This window comes from Canis lupus, chromosome 12, assembly GCF_048164855.1.
Source record: "Canis lupus baileyi chromosome 12, mCanLup2.hap1, whole genome shotgun sequence".
NCBI classification, from domain to species: Eukaryota; Metazoa; Chordata; class Mammalia; order Carnivora; family Canidae; genus Canis; species Canis lupus.
In genome coordinates this window covers 26,618,936-26,642,659 of record NC_132849.1, presented here as the reverse complement: position 1 = coordinate 26,642,659, position 23,724 = coordinate 26,618,936, and the positions used below count along the sequence as shown (strand labels likewise).

Sequence of the window (23,724 nt, the reverse complement as noted above, 5' to 3'; positions counted from 1 at the left end):
GGGTGTTGTTTGAAGGCCTAAGAGCCTAGGGGCCAGTGATGTGAATTCCAGTCCAAGTTCAAAGGCCTGAGAATCAGGAGTGTGTGAGGGCAAGGGAAGACAGATGTCCTAGCTAGGCATACAGGCAGAGGGAGGACAAATCTAACTTTCCTCCATCCTTTTGTTTAATTCAGGCCCTCAGTGAATTGGAGGGTAGTCATCCATATTGGGAAATCTACTTAGTAAAGTGTATTTCACTCAGTACACCAGTTCAAATACTAATCTCTTCCAGAGACAACCTCACAGATACACCCAGAAATAAAGTTTAATCAGATATCTGGGTATTCGTTGCCTAGCCAGGTTGACATAAAATTGAGCATCCCATTACATCAATCAAAATAGTGTGCTGCTGGCATAAAGATAGACATATAGATCAGTGGAACAGAATTGAGAATCTAGAACTAAGTCCGTACATTTATGGTCAATTGACCTTCAACAAGGTTGCAAAGAATTCAATGGGAAAAGAAGAGTCTCTTCTGATGCCAAGACAACTTGCAAAAGAGTGAGGTTGAATTCCTACTTCACACCATATACAAAAACAAACTCAAAATGGATCAACTGAAATATAAAAGCTAAAATTATAAAACTCTTAGGAGAAAACATCAAAGTAAATATTGGATTTAGCAATGGATTCTGAGATGTGACACCAAAAGCATGAGGAACAAAAGAAAAATACATAAGTTGAGCTTCATCAAAATTAAAGTTTTATGTGTTAAAGGACATTAAAAGTGAAAAGACAACCAACAGTACAAGAGAAAATATTTGCAAATCATATATCAAAGAAGGCTCTAGTATCCAAAATATATAAAGAGCTCTTATAACTCAAGAAAAAAAGACAACCGGGATCCCTGGGTGGCGCAGCGGTTTGGCGCCTGCCTTTGGCCCAGGGCGCGATCCTGGAGACCCGGGATCGAATCCCACGTCGGGCTTCTGGTGCATGGAGCCTGCTTCTCCCTCTGCCTATGTCTCTGCCTCTCTCTCTCTCTCACTGTGTGCCTATCATAAATAAATAAAAAATTAAAAAAAAAAAAGAAAAAAAGACAACCCAATTCTTTTTTTTTAAGTTTTTTAAAAAATTTTTATTTATTTATGATAGTCACACAGAGAGAGAGAGAGAGGCAGAGACATAGGCAGAGGGAGAAGCAGGCTCCATGCACTGGGAGCCCGACATGGGATTCGATCCCGGGTCTCCAGGATCGCGCCCTGGGCCAAAGGCAGGCGCTAAACTGCTGCGCCACCCAGGGATCCCCCAATTCTTAAAATGAGTAAAGAATTTGAATAGACATACAAAGAAGAGATATAAACGGCCAATAAGCTCATGAAAAAATGTCTAACATTAATCATTCTGGAAATGCAAATCAAAACCACAATGAGATATCATATCAAAGCCACTAGGATGGATATATATTTTTTTAAAAGTAACAAGTGTTGGTGAAGATGTGGGAAATTAGAGCCCACATACATTATTGGTGGGAATGTAAAATGTAACAGCTCCTATGGAAAACAGTTGGGCAGCTCCTCAAAAAGTTAAACATAGAAATACCATACAACTAAGCAATGACACTCCTAGGCATATGCCCAAAAGAACTGAAAACAAGTACTCAAATACATATTCGTACAAGAATGTTTATGGCAGCCTTATTCACAATAGCCAAAGGTAGAAATAACCAAAGTGTCCATTAACAGATGAATCTATAAACAAGTCCTCTTATGCACATGCAACAGAATATTACTCAGCTATAAGAAGAAATGAAGTACTGATGCTACAGCATGGATGAATCTCAAAAATGTTATGCTAAGTGAAGGAAACCAGATACAAAAGGCCACATGTTATATGATTCCATTTATATGAGATGTCCAGAATAGGTAAATCCACAGAGATGAATTGAAGATTTGTGGAAAAGGGACAATAGAAGGTGACTACATACTTGGTACAGGGATTGCTTCGGGGGAGATGAAAATGTTTTAGAACTAGACAGAGGTAGGTAGTGTTTGCATTACAATCTGAATGTACTACCACTGGATTGTACACTTTAAAATGGTTAATTCTATGTTATGTGAATTTCACTTCAATTAAGAAGAAAAAAAAAAGCTCACTAGTGTGGGTCTCCCCAGGGCTGTCTGCCCTGTGTGTACTCAGCCTCACACTTGCTCACAGGAACAAGGAAACTGTTGAGGGAGACTCAGGCCTCTGGCTGAGCTGTAGGAGCAGCCCTTCCTCCCTTGCAAATGTGAGCCCTTGAAGGCAAGGCCTGGGTCTTTTTTTTTTTTTTTTAATTAGTTTCAGAGTAGAAATTAGTGATTCATCAGTTACATATAACACCCAGTGCTCATGGCATCACGTGCCTTCCTTAATGCCCATCACCCAGCTACCCCATCCCCCACTCACATTTCCAGCAACCCTCAATATCTAGAGAACCCTCGAGTTCCCTAGAGTTCAAAATCTCTTATAGTTTGCCCTCCCTCTCAATTTTCATCTTATTTTGTTTTTCTTTCCCTTCCCCTATGTTCATCTTTTTTTTTTTCCCTATGTTCATCTGTTTTGTTTCTTAAATTCCACATATGAGTGAGATCATACAGTATTTGTTTTTCTCTGATTGACTTATTTCACTTAGCATAATATCCTCTAGTTCCATCCACATCATTGCAAGTGGCAAGATTTCATTCTTTTTGATGCTAACATTCTTTAGTGTATATATATATATATATATATATATATATATATGTATGTATATATGTATATATTTATACACACACAACACATCTTTTTTATCTATTCATCTGTCAGTAGACATCTAGGCTCTTTTCTATTGTGAACATTGCTGCTATAAACATTGGGGCGCATGTGCATCACTTTGTTTGTATCCTTTGGATAAATACCTAGTAGTGCAATTGCTGAGTGGTGGGGTAGCTCTATTTTTAACTTTTTTGAGGAATCTCCATACTGTTCTCCGGAGTGGCTGCCCCAGTTTGCATTACCATGAACGGTGTAAGAGGGTTCCCCTTTCTGCATCCTTGCCAACATCTGCTATTTCCTGAGTTGTTAATTTTAGCCATCCTGACCAATGTGAGTTAGTATATCTCATTGTGGTTTTGATCTGTATTTATTTCCCTGATGCTGAGTGATGCTAAGCATTTTTTCATGTGTCTGTTTCTGTTGGCTGTTTGTATTTCTTCTCTGGGGAAATGTCTGTTCATGTCTTCTGAGGTCAAAGCCTGGGCCTTGGTCACTCTATACCCCACTGAGCCTGAAGGCCTCTGGAAAAGAAGAAAAGTTTAAAAAAAAAAAAAAAAAAAAAAGAGAGAAGAGGAGGAAGAGAAAAGAGTGACCAGAATTAGGGTCCAGCTCCACCCTTCACGTCTGTGGGACCTTGAGTATCCGGACTTTTCTGAGCCTCAGTCGCCTCAGCTGTCTTGGGGAGTCATGACCCGCCCAAGGCAGGAGGCGATCGTGCAATTGCTTGGCTGCAGGACGGCGGTGTCACCTCCTCACTGGAAAGCAAGAGATCCCAGCGGGCTCTTTAGAAACGCACCAAAGACTTTTGAAATACCGGGAGGATGAAGCGGAGACCTTGCCAGCCTCACACCAGACTCCCTCCCCTACCCAGCTCGGTCCGTCCTCCCCGCCCCCGCCCCCCCCCCCCCCCCCCGCCACAACCAACCCACCCCAGCGGCCCCGCCCCGTCCCGCTCCCCACCCACCGGCAGCCAGGACTGTCTGAGCAGAGTCCCGCCGGGACCTGGCTCCCAGGCCTGCCGAGATGCAGCCGGGGCTCTGGCTCCTCCTGGCTGCGCAGCTCGCAGGTAAGACGCCGAGACGCGCGGGGCGCGCGGGGCGGGTGGTCTGCCCTGGACCCGGGAAGGGCTGTCCCGGTAGGATGAAGAGCCCAGAGGCCAGGACTGTGGGGACCCTCGAGAGGCAGGAGGCGGCGTGGCAGGCAGAGACCCTGAGGGTGGAAAAGAAATCGACCCCCCCCCCCCCCCCGAATTCATTACTTCAGGAATCCCTGGAGCCCCAGGATTGAGGCTACTTGCCCCAAAAGCCTGGAGGGGGAGGGAAGAGAGAAGAGAGGGAGGTAGGGGGATAGGATTTAAGAAGGAAGAAAAGAGAAAGGAGAAGGAGGAATAGAGAGGAAGGAAAAAACGCCCTCGTCTAGGGTTCCTACAGGGATGTGACCCCAGGAAGATTCCAGAGGCTCTGTTCTGGCCTTGGTGTCCCACGCTTGGCCCAGGGTCCGTAGACACATTTTTAGTACTTCCAGGGGTACAATCTGCTGAACACCAGTCTACTGCCAGTTCTGGGACAGGTAGGACAGAGTATTGTCTGGGGGTTCCCCGTTTCGCCAGTACTCCCTGGCTTGTGTGTGCGCTGCGTGGTGTGGCCCCCAGAACAAGCCCATTCCATTTGGAATGTTGCAAATGGGCATCTCCACCAGCTCTCTCACAAGCCCAATCAGACTGCCTTTTGGAGGCACCCCAAACGGCCCCCTAACCTGTGGCTGATTGCTCTCTTACCCCAAAAGCCCAAAGCTGGCCATCCTGCCAAAGGTGGCAAGGTTTGTCAGCCTCCTGCTCTGACCCAGTGAGCTCAACCGTATCTCAAGTAGAAGCTAGTGGAGGCTCTTCAAAGCTAGTGGTTATTGCTGATCATTTTAGAAACAGCAGGTCCCTCTGAGAATGGAATCACGTGAGGTCACCTGGGTAGCAAGGCCTGGCTCTGTGTCTGGCACATTGATGGGGCTTAGCCACGGCCCGGTGGCACAACAGGGACACAACAGAGAGACCAGGCCGTGTCGCAGCTTGCAAGTCTGCATGTCAGGACACAGGACACAGGGGAACATACACAAAAAGCCCAGGGTCCTTTGGGGTCCCTTTGTCCCTTAAGAAGACACTTCCGGGCTTTCTTGGAAGAACTTCAGGAGTCTATGTATTTGCAGATTCATAGATTCATTTGCAGATTCACTATGTGCACAGGGAAACATGACAGCAATTCAGGAGAGGATCACAGGTCTCCTCGATTCATGAAGCGGGTCAAAGCTCAGGTTCTGGGGTCCCAGACCTTAGTTTGAATCAGGATCCACCACATTCAGGCTGTGTGACCTTGAGCATGCTCTTAACTTCCTTGAGCCTCTGTTTCCTCATGTGTAAAATGGGTGTAAAACAAGATCTGGTGAGGATTAAGTGACATAATGCTGGGCACAGTTCAGTAAAGATAGGCATCACGGTTTCTTATTATCTTCCCCAAGATGCCAATGACCCCCAAGCAGTGAAGAACCTCTGCTCTGCTGAAAAGACAGTATGGGGTTTAGGGAGAAAAGAGCAGGGCCAGTAGGCACTTGGGCACTAGGTACCATTTCATTCTTCATGCACGCAGAAGCTCGGAGTGGTGTGTGAGTGGAGTCAAGAAGCTTACATTTGTGGCCTGCGATGGGGCCATGAAGCCTGAGATACAAGCATTGGCAGGATTGTGACTCTAGGCCACAACCTCAATAGGCCAGCTCCCCTTGGGTAAACACACACACACACACACACACACACATACACACATCCTCTGGCCTCCTCTGCCCACCCAAGTCTGTGCCCTCCCATTCCTTGCTGCTCCTGGGTCTCTGCCTGGGTTTGTAGGATCTCCCTCTGCCCCACAGCTAAAATGGAAGGCTCACCAGGCCAGATTCTGTTTGTTGGACTTGGCTGTGAAGGACCCATTCAGATCTTTCCTAAGATGTCATCTGCTGCCTATAACAACCCCTGTTGAATGAGACACTTAGACAATGATTTACCCATGTGGAGTATTTTACAGTTTGCAGTAGGTTTTCTTGGACATTCTAACCCTCAGAGGCAAGCAAGACAATGACCCCAAACTGCACTTCTCTTAAAGAGCAGAGACAGACTAGTTAGTTGACTTCCTGCAATCCCACTGCAGATAGTGGGCAGAACCTGGGTTCAAGGCCAGGTCTCGGAGTTCTGGTCTAGTTCTCCACGAACTATACCCTACTTGCCAGTGCTTCCCATCTTGAGATGAAAATGAAACCCCAGTGGTGCTGCTTCTGGGGTGTCTGCCCTTCGCCTTGGGAATGGGGACCCAGTGACATATTACTTGCTAGGCTGAGGGGTGACAGGCTATAGTTGCACCTATGGCAATAGTGAGTTTCTCTTGCTTGATGACCCAGTTGTCATCACTGTCCAGAAAGGGTGGCTGGTCCTCTTTAAGACTGGCCAGCCCAGCGCTGGGCGCTGCCTCTGGTTCAGGGCTCCTCTGGGCTGCCTGAGTCTCCTTTACCCACTTTGAGCCTGTTGATGATCTGTATACAGATGGCAGCAGGACAAGGTGAAAGGCAACCAGCTTTGACTTCAGACTTTGAATCTTTGAGTAAGGTCACTTACAAGCTGTTGGTGGGACTTTGAACAAGTAACTTCATGCCTTGGTATCTTCATCTGTGTAATGGGGATAAAAAAATCCCCAAATAAATTTGAGATTGGATTAAGATAATTTATGCAGAGTCAGGCATATAAGCAAGCAATCGATAAATGGCCGCTCTTTCCCCATCCCCTCTGTCAAACTGACCGTAGGAGACACCTGCCTTGCAGATGGTCTCCGGGGAGGTGGGGCGCTTGAACTCTGAGTCCATGAGCCATCAGCTGCGGTTAGCACAGTCCCTGGACCCTGGAACTGGGCAGATTCTTCCACAACTTTCCTTTCGATGCTTGACTCTGACTCAGAGGGAAAACGCGTTGATGATATCTGCTCCTTCTGCTTTTTGTAGCTCTCCGTGGCAGCTCAGTACTCCAGCAGGTCCCTGTGTCCATAATGGTTCAGACCAACCAAATGGTGACAATGTCTTGTGAAGTCAGAACCTCCCCCACCAGCACTCGTATCTACTGGCTGAGACAACGCCAGGCTCCCAGCCCGGACAGTCACCACGAGTTTCTGGCCTTCTGGGATCCCAAAAAAGGGATTGTGTATGACCAAATGGCGGAGCAAGAGAAGCTAACTGTGTTTCCGGGAACAACTCGGTCCATTCTCAATCTCACAAGACTGAATCCTACAGACAGTGGCGTCTACTTCTGCATGACCATTGGGAACCCCCAGCTGACTTTCGGGAAGGGAACTCGGCTGACTGTGGGTAAGAATCTAGCTCAGTGATATCGAGGAGCATGGAGCACCTACTGCGTGCTGGGTGTGTGCCTGGCACTGGAGCTGCCTCCACTCTCAGCGAGCCCCCCTCTACAGGAGCAGATGCCAGCCAGGAGCAATAGTGCTGTAGCTAGAAGGAACAGACTTATCCGGGGCCAAGCACATGCAAGTGTTTCAGTAGGCATTTTACTTCCTGCTGCCATCTACCCTGGGAGGTAGGAAACCGACTCCTATTGCAGATAGGGTGATTAGAAGCATTAATGCTTCTTCTGGGGACAAGGCAGTGCTGTCCTTCAGCTACATCAGCCCTACCTGAGGCTCTACCTAGATGGGGCTTCATTCCCTGACCTGACAGTGGCCTCAGAAATTCCCACCAAGTGTGCACATCAGAAAAGAATGTCCTCACTGCCTGGACATCCCCAGAGAAAGCATTTCTAGGGCCAGCAGTTGTCCTTATGTTCTGAATGGGGTGCTATGGCTCAAACCTACTCCCAGAGGTACAGGGAGTAAGGAGAATAGAGCCCAGGCCTGGCTGCAAATCCTGCTGTGTATTCACTGTGTGCATTTGCATCGGTCCCTCTCCTCCCTGGGCTTCAGTTTTGCCATCTGTATCATGTGGCTGCTGTTGGCCTCCATGACCCCCTCGAACCCTGAGAAGCTGCAGCTCTGGCAGTTAAGTCAGTGTGCCTAATAGAAATATATTATAAGCCACAGATGTGATTTAAAAATATCTAATACCACATTATAAAAAGAAACAAGTGGGATTAATTTAAATACTGTATTTTTAACCCAATGTATCAACAATATCATCATTTTAACTTATAATCAATATAAAGATTATTACAGAAATATCTCACATTCCCTTTTCGTACTAAGTGTTCAAAACACACCTTGAGTCAGACTGGTCAGTAGCACACATGGCAAGTGGCTGCACCCTTGGACAGTGAGGATTAAGCTCTGGGAGGTGTGAAGGAATCATGGTAGAAATTCTCACAGGCCTGCACCTGGCTTTAGCTCCCTCCCCAAGGTAGCCAATGGCGGGCCCATTCCCTGTGCTCCTCTGGGGGTCCTGCCTTTACCTCCTGCCTGGGTTATCTCAGGCTGGGTGCTGAAGAATGACACCCCCCCCTCAGGAACTAGACCACTCAGCAGGGGAAGATGCAGGGATGGCTGGGACAGCAGCACAATCGGGAAGACAGAAACAGAGTGAGGTTGCTGTCTGTCACATCTCACCAGCTTTGGGTCCTCGGTGGGTCAGGAGGCAGGGGTTGGGGGTGAGATGTCTGGGCGAGAAGCTGAGACATCCTCAGCAGGATGTCGCCTATTCCTGTACTGAAAATTGGGCTTTGGGTGGGGGGAGTTGGGGTTTTGATTTGGTTTATTGTTTTTGTCTCTACAAGCCCCACATTTTCCCACTCATGAGATTTTGGGGTCTGAGAAAGGTAGATGATGAAATAAACAAAACTGATTTCTAGAAGTTTCCCTTCTACCTACACCACCACCCACTCACTCCTGGCTTTGTTATTTCCAAAACTCCCCTCACACTGCGCAGCTCCCTGAGAACAGCAGGACCCTTCCCAAAGAATGTGCTTGCAACTGCATCACCTCCTCAAAGACAGGGTGTCCAGAGCCACACCCTGCCCCTCCCACCAGAGGTCAGTGCCTATTGAAGGAGGAAGCTCAGGTGGTAAAGGAAGCATCTAGGGAAAGACAAGGCCTTTAGGAGGCCGCTTAGCCACACCATGGACTCAAAAGTTCTATCCTTTTCGAAGAGAAGTGGGACGATTTGAACAGGGAGCAGGGGTAGTCGGGAGGAATCAAGGGGACCCAGCTCTGGGGAAGAGAAAATTAAAATGAAACAAGTCACCTCGCAAACCCCTCATCAGACCCAGACCACCGAGCCCAGCCAAGACACTAAGGTCCTATAGAGCTGGCTCCCTTGCAGGCTTCCCACTGATCAGCCAAGAGACCTCTGTGCCTTGTGTATAAAGCAAAAGGCACTCTCTCGGGCCATGAGGAGGAAAGGAGAAAACAATACTGGGTCCCCCTGAGCAGAGGGCCAGGCTCCCACAGTCTGTGAGAGCACCATACTGAGTGTCTTTTTCTTTTTTATACTCCTTTCCCTCAGCGTTCCAGTGGCCAAGGGCCTTGACCCAATGTACCTAACATTTGTCAAAAAGCATTTGCCCCTGAGGCAGTGTGGTGTCATGAGAGCCTAGAATCAGTCTCTCGGCTCAGATCCTGGTAGTCCTGTTAAAGGCTTCCTGAACTTCAGACAAGCTATTTCAGTTCTCTGAGCCTAGGCCACCTTAGGGATAAAATGGGGTACTAGCACCCGTCCCCAAATTGTTGGGTTAAATAAACTTAATTTGAAGTGCTTGGCTGGTGAGGGTCCGAAATGTCCACTTTTTTTTTCTTTTTTTTTTAGATTTTGTATTTATTCATTCATGACAGACACAGAGAGAGAGAGAGAGGCAGAGACACAGGCAGAGGGAGAAGCAGGCTCCACGCAGGGAGCCCAACACGGGACTCCATCCTGGGTCCCCAGAATCATGCCCTTGGCTGAAGGCGGTGCTAAACCGCTGAGCCACCGGGCTGCCCCGAAATGTCCGCTTTTTATGTGCAAGATGCCAGCTCCGAAATGACCATTTTGCCAGAGTGCCCCTCCCTGTCTCCCTGACACTAGAGTTTAAATTTATGGTGTCACCATCACTCTCTCACCATTTTGCAGAAAATCATTGTAGTGAAACATCTTTGCTCAACACACACAGAAAAGTGTTGGATTCAGCAGCACCCAGCGCTCCTAACATTCCTAGCACCTCCAAGCCTCAAGCGTCTCCCTTTGCTCTGTGTGCTTGTCCCACTTCCCTGCCCCAACACATCAGAATGTGACACTGGATTAGAATGAAAGAGAGGAGTGACCCACCCAGGAGTCAGGAGAGGGGTCGGAGGGCCCAGGCGGGGGCTTTGCACTATGGGGCCTCGGGGCCAGCCCCTCACATGGCTGGTGTTCATCTTTGAAATAAAAGGTTGAGACTAGAGGTCCTTCCAGATCTGATAGTAAATGATTTGTAAAGGCACTTGAGAAGGAAAGAAAATCCCCACTGCAAGCTGCATGGTATTGGACCTACGGTAAAGAGCACCCACCTCCTTTCTATGAGCTTTCTCCCACCACTTAGAAATTGGCAGATTGGGATCCCTGGGTGGCGCAGCGGTTTGGCGCCTGCCTTTGGCCCAGGGCGCGATCCTGGAGACCCGGGATCGAATCCCACATCGGGCTCCCAGTGCATGGAGCCTGCTTCTCCCTCTGCCTGTGTCTCTCTGCTTCTCTCTCTCTCTGTGACTATCATGAATAAATAAATAAAATCTTTAAAAAAAAAAAAAAAAGAAATTGGCAGATTGGCTGAGGGGTTGGTCTTCTCAAGGGTTTGGGGACTCTGGCTTCAGCTCAAGGTGTTCGGCCAGGGGGAGCCATGTCCACTGCACAATTTCCTGGGCATGCTGTCCCCTTTAATTCTCATGACAACCCCAAGCAGGAACTGAGAGTCATTTTTATTTCAGCAGATGTGGAAACTGAGGCACAGAAAAGTGATAGGCCCAAGTCACACAGTGGTTAATCAGGGCTGCTGGGGCTCTGTTCAGGACCACATGGGTGCAGAGCCCCTCTATTTCCTGGACGCCAAAACAACCCCCTGCCCATGCCCTCAGATAGGTATGAGAGTTGAGGAAACACCTAGAAAGTTCTATTGCTCTGTAACCTTGGAGCCCTGCAGCAACCCAGGGAGCAATCATAGGGCCTTTAGTACCTGGATGGAAAACATGAGATTTTAACTTTTGTCTGGAAATCTACACACTGTTTACCTGGCTAAGAAATGTGTCTTACTTGCTTCCTGTAGTTGATGTCCTTCCCACCACAGCCCAGCCCACCAGGAAGACCACACCCAAGAAGAGAGTGTGCCGGTTCCCCATCCAAGTGACCCAAAAGGGTGAGTTCTCCCATCCTCCTGGACCCTCAGAAGCATAGCAGGATGTCTTCCTTCCCTCCCTCCTTCCATTCTTCCTTCCATTCTTCATCCTTCCTTCCTTCCTTCCATCTATTCTCTCTTCTGTCCATCCTTTGCTCCATCCATCCTTTCATCCAACCTTCCTTCCTTCCATCCTTCCATCCTGAACATCCTTTCTTCCACCTTTCTATCCTTCTTTCCTTCCTTCAGCCCTTCCCATGTGTGGACTCCAGCCTGTTTCTCTGGCAAGCTGGGGCCAGAAAGGAAGTTGAGGGTGACCACAGTGCTGCTGTTCAACAGCTCACAGTCTAGTGGGGGACACGCTCACACAAATCATCACAAGGCGAAACCTAAAGGAAGATATGTCCACCCAAAAACCTGCACACCAGTGTTCTTAGCAGCATTATTTATAATCACCCGAAAGTAGAAACAACTCAAAAGTCCACCAACTAATGAAAAGATCCACTAAATATGGAACATCCATACAATGGAATATTATTTGCCCATAAAAACAGTGAATTACTGATATGAGCTACAATATGGATGAACCTTGAAAATATTACACAGTGAAAGAAGCCAGACACAAAAGATCATGTATTATGTGAGCCCATTGGTAAGAAATGTCCAGAATATGATATTTCATAGAGATAGAAAGTAGATTCATGGTTGCCTAAAACAGGGGTGGAGGGGGTTAGAAAGGAATGGGGAGTGATTGTTAAGAGATGCAGTATTTTTAGAGGGGGTGAGATGAAAATATTCTAAAACTAGATTGTGGTGATTGTTAGTTGCACAATTCTGTGCATATACTAAAAACCATTCAATTATGTAGTTGGAGCAGGTGACAAGCCACCACTTTAGAGCTGACTTATGCTACCTGGGGTTGTTTGGTCTTAAATACTTAAAGTAACAGAGAGAGCCTTAGGAGAGGCATATAATGGGATTCAGGGGATGAGAGCAGGAAGCTACCCCATGAGGTCACAGTAAAAAAAGATAATCAGAACCCATATGCCATAGGGCAAAGTCTTAGGGACCATAAAAGTGGAGATAGAATGACCTCATTTGATAAAGTATGTATGCCCCACAACTTTGCCTATAGGATTTCAGGTAGGTTGCAACAAAAAAACAACACAAAAGGCAAATACAACAGGGCCCTTAAGGTGAGGGTGCCAAAACTAATCTGTGCTGTGGCCCTAGAGAAGCAGCAAAGCCAGCTGCACCAAAGACCATACTCCTAATAACATGGCACAAAACCCCTGTCCCCCATAGTGATATAAAGAAACAACCCCCAGGCTCCAGGCTTCAAAGCCTTCATCCCAATGTTAAGTTAGAGAAGAAATCTGCTCTGTTCAATCTTCTGTAAGGACTACTGAACAATAGTGAATTCACTAACACTTTTATAAGTGATGAAGACGAAGGTCTTTGAAGTTCTTACATTATTTCTTATATCGACCCTCAGTAAAATCCCAGGGCAAAAATGCAAATCCAATTATTAATAGGTCAGTAAGAATAGCCAGGATGTGTGTGAAAGTGGCCAAGTGGGGGGGGGGTGGGGGGAGAAATAAGGGGAGGTTGCTTTGGGGGTGGGGGCCATGGGACAGTGTACCCTAGTGGTAAGTCAGCCAAGCATAGGTCTGAACCCCTGTCTACCACCCACGCCTATACTATGTGACCTTGGGCAGGTGATTCAGCATCTCTGAACCTGTTTCCTCATCTGTAAAATAGGGATGTTTGCCTGGCTGAAGGGAAGGCATGACTAAAAGAGGTGGCATACATAAGACACCTTGGGGGGCACCCAGATAGAGCTCAAAGGTGTTGTCATGAATGAAACTGTATGGCCACCCTAGAGAAGAACCAGCTCCCTAAGGCTTAGGGCTGTCCCTTGAGATGACACTGAGAGGTGCAGGATGGGGTGGAGGGGTGGAAATAATAATAATTGGGGAATTGAAGTGAAATGTCATGTTGAACCAACTACACTGGCCAAAACAAAACACTCTGATAATATCGAGGGCCAGCAAGGTGCACAACCGGTGGTTAGGAATGAAAAAATCAGTGCAGCTTTTTTGGGAAGGCACTTCACGGTGTCTATTACAACTTCAAATGGACAGTCTATGGTTTGGTGGTTCCTGTTTTCTGTATCTGCCTCAGGCAGGCTCCCACATTAGGAAAAATGTACCAGGATGTTCTCTGCAGAGTGATTTGTAAAAGTAAAACCTAGGAAACAAAAATACCCATCTGATGGCTAAATAATCCACGGTATGTCCATACTTCAAATGTCACTCTGCTAGAAAAAGTGTGCTGACACATTTTTTTAAACAATTTTATTTATTATTTATTTATTTATTTTAGAGACAGGCAGGAGAAGGGGCAGAGTGAGAGGGAGAGAGTCTCAAGCAGATTCTGTGCTGAGTGTGGAGCCCAATTCCGGTCTCGATGTCAGGATCCTGAGATCACGACCAGAGATGAAACCAAAAGTCACCACCCAGGCTCCCTTGATATATTTAAGTGAGGGAAAAAATGGTTTGCAAAACAATTTGTATAATATGCAGCTACTGTATGCTTAGAAAAACCTATATGTGTCTGTGTAAATTATGTATGTGTAAATGCACAGAGAAAGGTCCCAAATTAACCATGGCATTTTTTTCCTGTGAAGGAGCTAGCATGCCAAGGAACACTCTCACCATATACTTGAATCCTTTATGATGAAAATATATTCAGCTATCTCTTGTGTAATTAAAATAAAAGTTTTAAAAATAAATCGTAAAAATCTCATTACTAGGCATGAAAATTATCTCCTTTGAACACAAGCAGCTCCTGAGTTTAATTAATTTTTAAAATGATGGTGTGGGACATAAGATTTTCTATGTAAAATTATCTCAATGTGTATAAACTATCCAGAGAAAAAAGAGATGAGAAAAGTATGCAAACGATGGGAGTTCCAGGTGATTTTTCGGTCTTTGTATTTTTATATGCATGACTCAGATGTTCGGTTTGTGCATCTTTTCCAGCCCCATCCTGTGGCCCCCTCACCCTCAGCCTCCTGGTGGCGGGAGTCCTGGTTCTACTGGTGTCCTTGGGTGTGGCCATCCACCTACACCGTAAGTTGTGTTCTCTTGGGCCACCATGGTGACTCCTTTTGCTGTTGGAGGTGTCGGTGAGAGTCCTTCCTTCTCCAGGGAAGCAGGCCAGATGGCAATCTGGTGGAAGTTTACACCCACCCCCACCCCATGCTAGCTGCAGAGGTGATTCTTGGACAGAGGCCTTGCCGCTGGGATCAGAGACCATCCTGGCTCTGGAGTCAGATAAACCTGGGTTTGAATCCAGCTCCACTATTTGCAGATCTAGTGACCTCGGGCACATGCCCTGATCTCTCTGAGCCTCAGCCGTCCCATCCAGGAGTGGCAATGTTCCCCACCTCCCAGGGTTGCTGTTTGTAAAGTCCCACCCAGAGGGCCCATTGTGGGGTATGAGCTCTGGAAGTGGGAACTCCCATGGGTGGTCAGTATGGAAGCAGTACACAGAGACATTGCAGTGGAATTTGGGTTATGTTCCCAGAAGCTTGAGCTGCTCTCCTCTGTGACGCTGCAGGGAGACTGTAGGTGACAGCCTCCCTCAGCCACTCTGGAGTTGAGATCATCTGCTTGGGCTCCCAGGCTTCATAAGAAAGGGCGGGGGGAGCTTCAGGAGAGGCTGGCATGGCTGCCCAAGAGCCCTGGGCTCTACCCCTGGCTCTTCTGCTTACCTGTGCCACCACAAGCAAGTCACTGACCCTCTCTGGGTTTCTATAAGATAGGAGATGGTGGCTCACAGGGGCATGGACAAGATAAGTGGCTCTTTTGTATAGGTCACAGATCCCTTTAAACTTATGAGAGCAATTATAGATCCTCTCCTGAAAGAAATGTGTCAAGAGCACGTTTTTGCATAAAATTGCCATTCACAAAAGGATCCATTTGTCCCCGTTAAAGTTCCGTGCTCTACAAACTTTTTTGATCAAAGATCTCATTAGTAAGAAATTTTTAAATTATGAACCCCAACTGCAAATAGATCTCATTAGTAAAAAATTGTTAAATTATAAACTCGAACTGCAATTAGGTGTACTTATTTCATATGTTAAGTATGTTATTAAATGTAATAAAGGATGATATAGACCTGTAAATAGACATGCTCACACTTCCTTCCCACATCCCAATGGGAAACATTGCACATGCCCTGAATGCACACGCCCTAGCTTGAGACCCCCTGACTGCACACCTCTCATTCCTGACCTGCTGTGAAGGACAAACTGGCATGTTTAAGGACATAGGAGTAGATTAACTGAGTTCAAATTCTGACTTTACTTCTTACTAGCTGCATGACCTTGGGGGCAAGTTATTCAGTACCACGCATGCTCTGTGACTCAGTTTCCCCATTTACCAAATAGAGGTAATAAGAGTAAGAGTAGTAGTCATAGGTTTGCCGTGGGTTTTAAGGGAGTTAACATTGGAAAACAGCCTGGCACCAGGGAAGTGGTCTGAGGTGCTGGCTGCCCCCCACCCCGGCCCCTGTCATCTCCCTCTTTGCTTTCTGGGGCTTGTCAGCGGCCCACAGCCCATGCGAACCCGCATTCTTGTTTTCTTTTTCCAGGCCTGCGGAGGAGAGCCCGGCTTCGCCTCCTACAACAGTAAGTGCTTGGGGCCTCAGAAAAGTGCCTGTGACGTGGCCCTGGGTGGGGTCCCTGGCTTCCTCAGCCCCTGCTGCAGCCACAGCCTCCCCTACAGGGAGCCAAAACCAGACACCACCTGCAAACAATTTTAGACTGAATAAATAGATGGAGCGATAGAGTTCAGGAGGAGAGATCGTCTAAACAAACAAAAATACTGATTAGTCATTCAAGTGTATTTCCGGCACAGAAAGACTTAGTTCTTAGCTCTCTTTATGATCACAATCAACTCTTGCAAGCATAGGATACACTAGGATACCCCAAATTCTTTCCACCTAGCATTTCATTTGACTTGGTCCCAAACAACATAGAAGGGTTACTTTTACAGACCAGCTGAAAGACTTGCTCAAGCATCTGGGATCATAAAGAACCTAATTGGATTGGAAGATGAGTCAGTTCCCTGCTGGTGTGGGGTGTTGGGCTGCCTTGGTCCTGGCCTCCACCCTGCACCCCACCTGGGCCCCAGGAGTTGGCAGATCAAAAGGCTGAATCACATAGACATGGGAGCTAAAAAGCACTGGCTCTCTGGGCCCACTGAGCTGTGTGAGCACAGACACCCAGAGGCCCTGGGAGGCCAGTGGCCACGGGCTGCTCCCAGCCTCAGGGACTTCCAGGCCTCAGTAGGGCCACAGGCAGTGTTATTGGATCGCTTTTTCTTCCTCGAAATACTCTTTCACGTCTACCTAGCTCATTAATGGCAATCCCCTCCATCTAGAGGTATTTGGGAAAAAAAGAAAGCCTATCATGCCTCTAGATGGAAGAGAGCAACATGGCCTTGTACTCAAGATGTCTGGCTCCAGCTGTGGGTTTGAATCTTGTCTGCCACTCACCAGCCATGTGACTGCGAGTCACTTCACCCCTCTGAGCCTCTGATTCCTCATCGGTCAAATAGGAAAACAGGACCAACCTCATGGCTCTTGTGAGGACTTATGGATATTACTGGGATAATACTCATGAAGTGCTCAGCCCTGGGATGCCTGGGTGGCTCAGTCTGTTGAGCATCTGCCTTTGGCTCAGGTCATGATCCAGAGTCCTGGGATCAAGCTCCCTCTTAGAACTCCCTGCTCAGTGAGAAGTCTGCTTCTCCCTCTCTCTCTTCTGCCTCTCCTCCTGCTCATTCTCTCTCTCTCTCTCTCTCTTTCAAAAATAAATAAATAAAAATCTTTGGTCCCATGGAGTCAAAACACGAACTCATGTCACTTACGAAAGTCAACTCTACAAGCCAAACAACCAAGATGAAAATGTATTTCTAAATACTTAAAAATTTAATCTCCATATAAACTCTGTATTATATTCTCTACATTATTATATACATTATATTTGTATATATATTTGCTTGATTATTTGATAGTCACTGAGACATGCCTGCTGTATTTTATGGGCGATTTTCAATGATAATTTTGATGTTGTACAGTTTTCACAATTTTATGGGCTGGAATTTAGAAATTATCCTCTACCTAAGAGATAGTAACCTGAGTGTATTCATCTGAGCTTAGATCTGCAGAATGTCCTGTCCAGTATCTTCCCCATGGTGACCTCTAATGGAGAATGAGTCCCCATTGAGGCACTGCTCCCACTCACCCCATCATTTTAACTTGTTCCCCCAGTGATTTGATGCCAGTTTTAGGGAACCTCATGCTTTGGCAAACCCAGGGGTTCTGAGGATCCACTGAAGTGGGGAAGGCACTGGGGGATGGTCATGGGGGGCCGTGAACTCCCTCATCCTCTGCTCACAGTACCGCTGTCATCGGCCACCTGTAGTTACATTCCCCTGTGAGATATCATTTGAACAAGAGGGTTTGCAGCTTTAAAAAAGTTTGGAAACCACCTCTAGGTTTACTACTGTAATCCAGGTGTGGGCAAAAGAGTCCATGGGCCTCACAGATCAGCTATGCCAAACGCCAGTTGCAATTTGGGGCAGAGACTCCCCAGCCCGTAACTGAACCTAGAAAATCTTCCCATCAACCAGCCACCTTCTTCTGACCCCTTAATGTACATTTGTGAATAGCTTATCTTAGAAGGTACTTCAGGAAGTAACACTATTCAAAGCTAGAGTTCTTTGGGCTTTGTTTTTTGAGCTTCTTCTATTTTTTTAATGAGTAAGTTGGGCCCTTAAAACATACTAACAGAAAACTCCTGGCCCTGGGCTCCTTACTGGAAGTGGAGCCCTGCATCCTTCCTTTGTCATTTGTCTTTGTTACAGGAAATTCATATCATTTCCCTGAAAATAAATGGTGTCTCGATTTGCTGTTGTTTTTAGGTTTTATAAATGAGGAAAGAAATATGCTTTTGGTGTCCTGCTACAAAAATATGTTGGTCAGTAACAAGAAAGATCTGGAAAAATGAGAGAGAAGGACCACGCTCAACTCACTCAATGTGGAAATTTCACAGACCTGCTGAAGTTGCCTGCTTTTAATTGCTGCGAGTTCTTTCCGTGGGCCTCTTGCATAGGAGCAACTTGTTAGTTGGTCCTAGGAAGTCTCAGAAAGAAAGCTTCAGGGCCCCAGGGCACTTCCTGCAACTTAGGAGCACACTGGAGGAGTGAGTCAGAAATGCCACCATGACACCAGTTCCAGCTCCCATAGTCCCCCTGGGCTGGGCCAGGACCTATGTGTTGGCCGTCCAGCCACCGTCTCGCAAGTTGCTTTGCCCCGGTAGGGCAGTGACTTGGAGTCCTGAGTCTCTCATGGGATGGAGCTGGGCTGGCTCCTCCTTGATCTTCCCAGGCTGGGGCTGACTACCTTTACTGGGAACCTCAAAGACCAGACCTAGCTTGGAAATGCGTTTTCTGTGAAGGACTAGCCTGACTCCCATAGTTATTTCAGTCTTCGGGGACGTTCTCTGCAGCTGGGAAATTGTGGCTTTGAGAATGGAAAGTCATTTTATCTCCTATTAGGAAGTTCTCCGGCTTTCATTTCTGCCCTCCCATGGCTTGTATATTTCTTCTCTCCCTTTCTGTTCTTTTTATGAAAATGTCTTGGTTGTAAAAATAAAGTCCTGAAGAAAAGATGCAAATGGCTCCTGTGATGTAAAAGCACAAAGCCCATCTGTACAGCAAAGATGTTGATGCTCAGCTGAAAAGAAATAACAAGGATAAAATGTGCCTGTCCTCATTTGCCCCCACAACACGTTGTCATCTGTGTTGTAGGCACAGAGAGAGTCTGAGAGGTTGGGAAGCGCCCAAAGCACCCAGAGCCAGGCTGGGGCCCCAGGGGCTGACCTCCTCTGGCCACTCCATGCCACCTTCACTAGCACCTGTTCAGTTCTACAGAGTGGAACCCGATGGACATCTAGCCACAGACTGGTGACCTTATCCTAAAGAGAAGGTGAGGGGCATAAGATTCTCTCTCTTGGCTTTGACAGGGACAGAAAATGCAAGGGGAAAACACTGAGCTGGAAGAGGGAGTTGAGATGAAGATCTTGTGCCTTCTGAAAAACCCCGGGGATCTGCTCTTAGCTCCCCGCCCAGGGCTTTTGCAGTATAAGAGTTTCTGAGCCAAAAATGAGTGCAGCCTTAGGCTCTGTTGACAGAAGCACCATGCACAGGCCAACAGAAAACAGAGCCTCACCTGCTTTTCCTGGCCACCTCGGAGGTCCATTTGAAGAAGGGCAATGGTAAACCAGGTTCTGCTCAGAGGCCTCTGGCAGCCACAGAAACCAGGAAAGGGAAGATGGCTCAAGGGGAGGGGGCAGTGTGGCCCTCTCACAGTATCTGAGATGCTGCCCGTGGAGTGAAGGGCACAGGACTAGGTATGGTGAGTGGGAATTAGAAGGGTGTAGATGCAGGAGGTGCTTGAGAAATAAACGCCCCCTATCCATCAGCTCTGAGGACGACAGGACAGGCTGCCTCCCAGGGCCCTGGAGAGGGGAGAAAGGAACCAGGGTGGCCTGGGCCCGACTCCTCTAGGGTTCACATCTAAGGTGGGCTTCTTGGGGCATCTGGGCAGCTCAGTGGTTGAGCGTCTGCCTTTGGCTCAGGTCATGATCCTAAGGTCCTGGGATCAAGTCCCACATCAGGCTCCCCTCAGAGAGCCTGCTTCTCCCTCTGCCTATGTCTCTGCCTCTCTCTCTGTGTCTCTCATGAATTAATACATTAAAAAAAAACTTTAAAAAAATAATAAGTAAAAAATAAGGTGGGCTTCTTGCTCTTAGACATCTCATTTAGTCATAAGAGACTAAAGCCCAGATGTGCGGCCTGCCTTTCCCGAAGGCTCACACCCAGTCCACAGCGGAAATAAGAACAGGCCTTCTAGGTCTCTCAACCCACTTCAAGCTCTGCTATATAACAGCATCTCCCCATTGCTATCCTTGCAATTGTGTTTAGTTGTCTGCAAACTCGCATGGGGTGAGGTTGGGGGACCAGGGCCGGGGAAGGTGGGAGAGGGGGATACACTCTGTCTTTTCTGTGCAGCAGGCACCTGCTATGGCTTGATCTACACAGAGAGCTGGAGCAGGCTTGGCTGCCAACAGCAGGGGCTGCGGTGAAGAGGTCTGCACTCAGCACCTGACTTTTGTTTTGAAAAAGGAACTGAGCATTTTTGGAGGTCCGTTACAGCAAAATATTTTTTAAAATGTTTTTTAATCTAGCTATCTTTTGACTAGCAATTCCACCTCCAGGCAATTATCTTTAAAACACACACACACACACACACACACACGCACACACACACACATCTCAAAGTTACATGCACAAAGAAATACACATCAGATTGTTTCTCGTAGTGCTGCTTATTAGCTAGAAGTTGGAAACCATCCAAATGTCCATCAGAAAAAAGCCAGTTAGATCAGTTGTGGTACAAGGGACTCCAAACAACTGTTAAGGAATGAGCTAGATCCATACATGTGGGCATCAAATCATGGCCACTACATCTTTTACATATTTTGACATCTGATTGATTATCCTTGTTTTAAATGCAATATATGGCCACTGTTAAAATTCAAGCACAGATAAAAACAGGCAAAGTAAATATATGTCCAAGTCAAGATATGTTACCCTATTGCAGGGGTGATCAGTAGGAGGAATTATGAAGTTTAGGGATTGGCATGTCCTGCTTCCCCATCTGGGAACTGCTCCTGTGGGTGTGTTCAGTCCATGGAAAGTCACTGAGCTGTACACCCATGATATGCCAACTTTCATATGTACATATATAGATACAGATTATACTCCAATAAAGAGATATTTTGAATATCCAAGTACCAAGCATTGCAGAGATATGTAAAATTAATATTGAAAGTTTCTTGTCCTTCCAGGTTTTTCCCACATGTATTGGTTTAAACAGATATTGAAATCTTATCAAATGTAATATGTAATACATTAGATATAGAATATAAAAAATTGAATCTTATTATTCTGAAAATTTGATTTTTTTCTCTAATAATATATCAATGCTTCTGATCATATTTGTGTATGCATAGAAAAAGATCCAGAAGGATGTACTCCAAGCTGTTAATGGTAGTTAAGTGAGGAATTTCCACTTCTGCATTGTACAAATGTGCAGTTTGTGTCATGCAAATTTTTACAACAATCATGTGTGACTTTTATAATGGGGCTTTAAAAGTTTGGAAAAAAAGAAACAGCCTCTTTTTAAAAAGAGGCTCTGATCATCGTAATGTTAAAAAACTGGAATCCGCTTAAATAGCTATCAATGAGAGATTTGTTCATGAGTCATGATTTTTAAAAATCCGTGCAATGGAAATCATGTGACACATTGGAGGCTGCAGGACAGCACAGCCTAAGTCCACCGGTCATGCCAACTTGGGCAAGCCCCTGTAACACCTGTGGGCTTCGATTCCCTCCTTTGCAATGGGAGCAGCAATAGTCTCACTCTGTTTTGCTGTGGGGCTTGCAGATAGCAGGGTCTGGGGACAGTGCTGCTTCCCCGGCCAGCCTTCCTCTCAGCAGGAAGCAAGGGTAGAGAATTCTGGGCGCCAGCCTGCAGGTGCGGCCCCCAGCAGCATGAGTTCAAAGGAGGAAGGGGGCTTCTACACCACCCCCTCCCTTTCATCCTTAGTCATCCTCCCACCTGCCCCCCCCCGCCCCCCGCAACTTGTGTCTCTACCTGTAGGAAGTGGGCAACTTGTTTTCACAAAGTGATCCCCAGCCCTATGTGGGCTGCGAAGCTGATCTGAATCTACCACCCAGTCAAAGGGAAAGAGAGAAAGAGCCCTGTCTTCGGAGGTCTTTCCAGGGGTGGAGGGCGAAAGAGATTTCCTCCATCATCTCTTGGGAAACCTCCTCAGATGCGTCACTGACACTCCTTGGTGACTGTGAGTCACTGGTTCCTGGAGTCCCGTGCTGCATAACTCAGTGCCTTGGCCCAAACAGAAGGAAGCCATATCCACCACCACCATCCACCCACATCGGTTTGGGATGCACAGACGTATGCCTGACCCGTGTGGTTGCTGTCATGCCGAAAGCCGAAGTGCTGAAAAAGGACTCTATTCCTGCACGGTGTCATTGGCTCTCCTGGATCCTGCTTGCTCCCATTCATTTACTGCCTTTTATGCTCAAGTACCCATCTGAGGTTAGCTTGGGCATCTGAATTTGAACAAAAAATATCTACTTTTCTTTTCATGTATTTGTAATTGCAAACCATCTCCCATCCTGGCCCCTTTGACAAGTGAGCTAATCACCTGCCCCTTCTCTGCACTTTGTGCTCCTCTTCCTCAGGCTTCTCAATGCCAGCTCAAATGTATTTATTTGCTGCTCAGTTCTGGGACTGGGGGAACCAGGACAGACACAGCCTGGCCCCCAGATCCCTCCTTACTGACCAGTCCCTGATCTCCTGTCCTACCACCGGCATATACAGACAGCATTCCCCATCCGCGCGGTCAGAATCTGTATGAATAAATGAGAGAAGCAAGGAGCTCACTTGCCGAGCTAGGAGACAGCCTGCCCTGGCACCCCGTCGGTCCTGTGTGCCAGCTCCCCAGCCCAGCCCTCCCCTGCCCACCCCGAGGCTGTGAGGACTCAACTTCTCAGGGTTTGCTTTGGCAGGTACAATCAACAAACCCCTTGGAGAACATACGCTCAACAAACTAGTTATTAACTGAGCACCTATAGAGCTCTTGGTGCTCACAATGGGTTTAGCACAGACTCTATCCCTAACTCCATACATTCACACCTTCATGTGGGGCTGGGACACAGACACAGGCCTGGGCACTTGTGTGACTCCAAGAGTGAGTGCCCTCGGTCGCCTGCCCTAGAGCCAGCCCTGGTCAGACGGTAAACAGGTGCACAGTTAAGTACCCAGATGATGTTAACCCAAGCAAAAGGCATGAATTGTCACCTCACACAAAATTGTGCTCTGCAGATGGAGGGGTATGAGGCCTTTCACAATAGATTTTGTGGAGGTCTCTGCGGTTGGGTGGGGACAAAGCTAAGAAGGGAAGATTTGAAGTGTTGGTGGGGAGGCGGAGGCCCATCTTCCCCAACACACCCCTCCGCAGCACCCCTTCAGCATCCTGTGGGCCGAAAGCTGGCTGCTTGCTAGACCTGCTGTCTAGGTCTAGCCTAGGGCCAGCTTTTGGCCTACTGGATGTTGATGGGGCCAGGCCAGGCAAAAGGGAGGCCGTGACTCCTATTCCTCTACCTTCACTCAATCCCAGGCTTCTGCTATGCTTGGGGAGCCTAGGTGGCCTAGGGAACAGACAGCAATGGGAGGCTCACCCAGCACAAAAGATAGGACTGGCCTGAGACATCCCAGCCTCTGGGTGGGCAGGGCAGGACAAGGTGGGGTGTGAGCTGCACCTTCCTTCTACTCCATCATTGTCCCCACAGCCACGCTAACACATCTGGGTTGGGAAAGGGACAGAAGGGCAACTTCCACAAGGCAAGTAGGCCTTTGCAGA

General features: G+C 47.2%; 1 protein-coding gene across 1 annotated transcript; it reads left to right on the top strand.

The window, feature by feature from the left end:
* The first annotated feature begins 3,703 nt into the window (after positions 1-3,703).
* Positions 3,704-18,882, top strand: CD8B (CD8 subunit beta). The gene is made up of 6 exons (XM_072770124.1): positions 3,704-3,842; positions 6,803-7,162; positions 11,070-11,159; positions 14,183-14,272; positions 15,798-15,834; positions 18,134-18,882. The coding sequence occupies exons 1-6, from the start codon at positions 3,800-3,802 to the stop codon at positions 18,144-18,146; spliced, it is 633 nt and encodes a 210-aa protein (XP_072626225.1). The 5' UTR covers positions 3,704-3,799; the 3' UTR covers positions 18,147-18,882.
* The last annotated feature ends 4,842 nt before the right edge of the window (positions 18,883-23,724 follow it).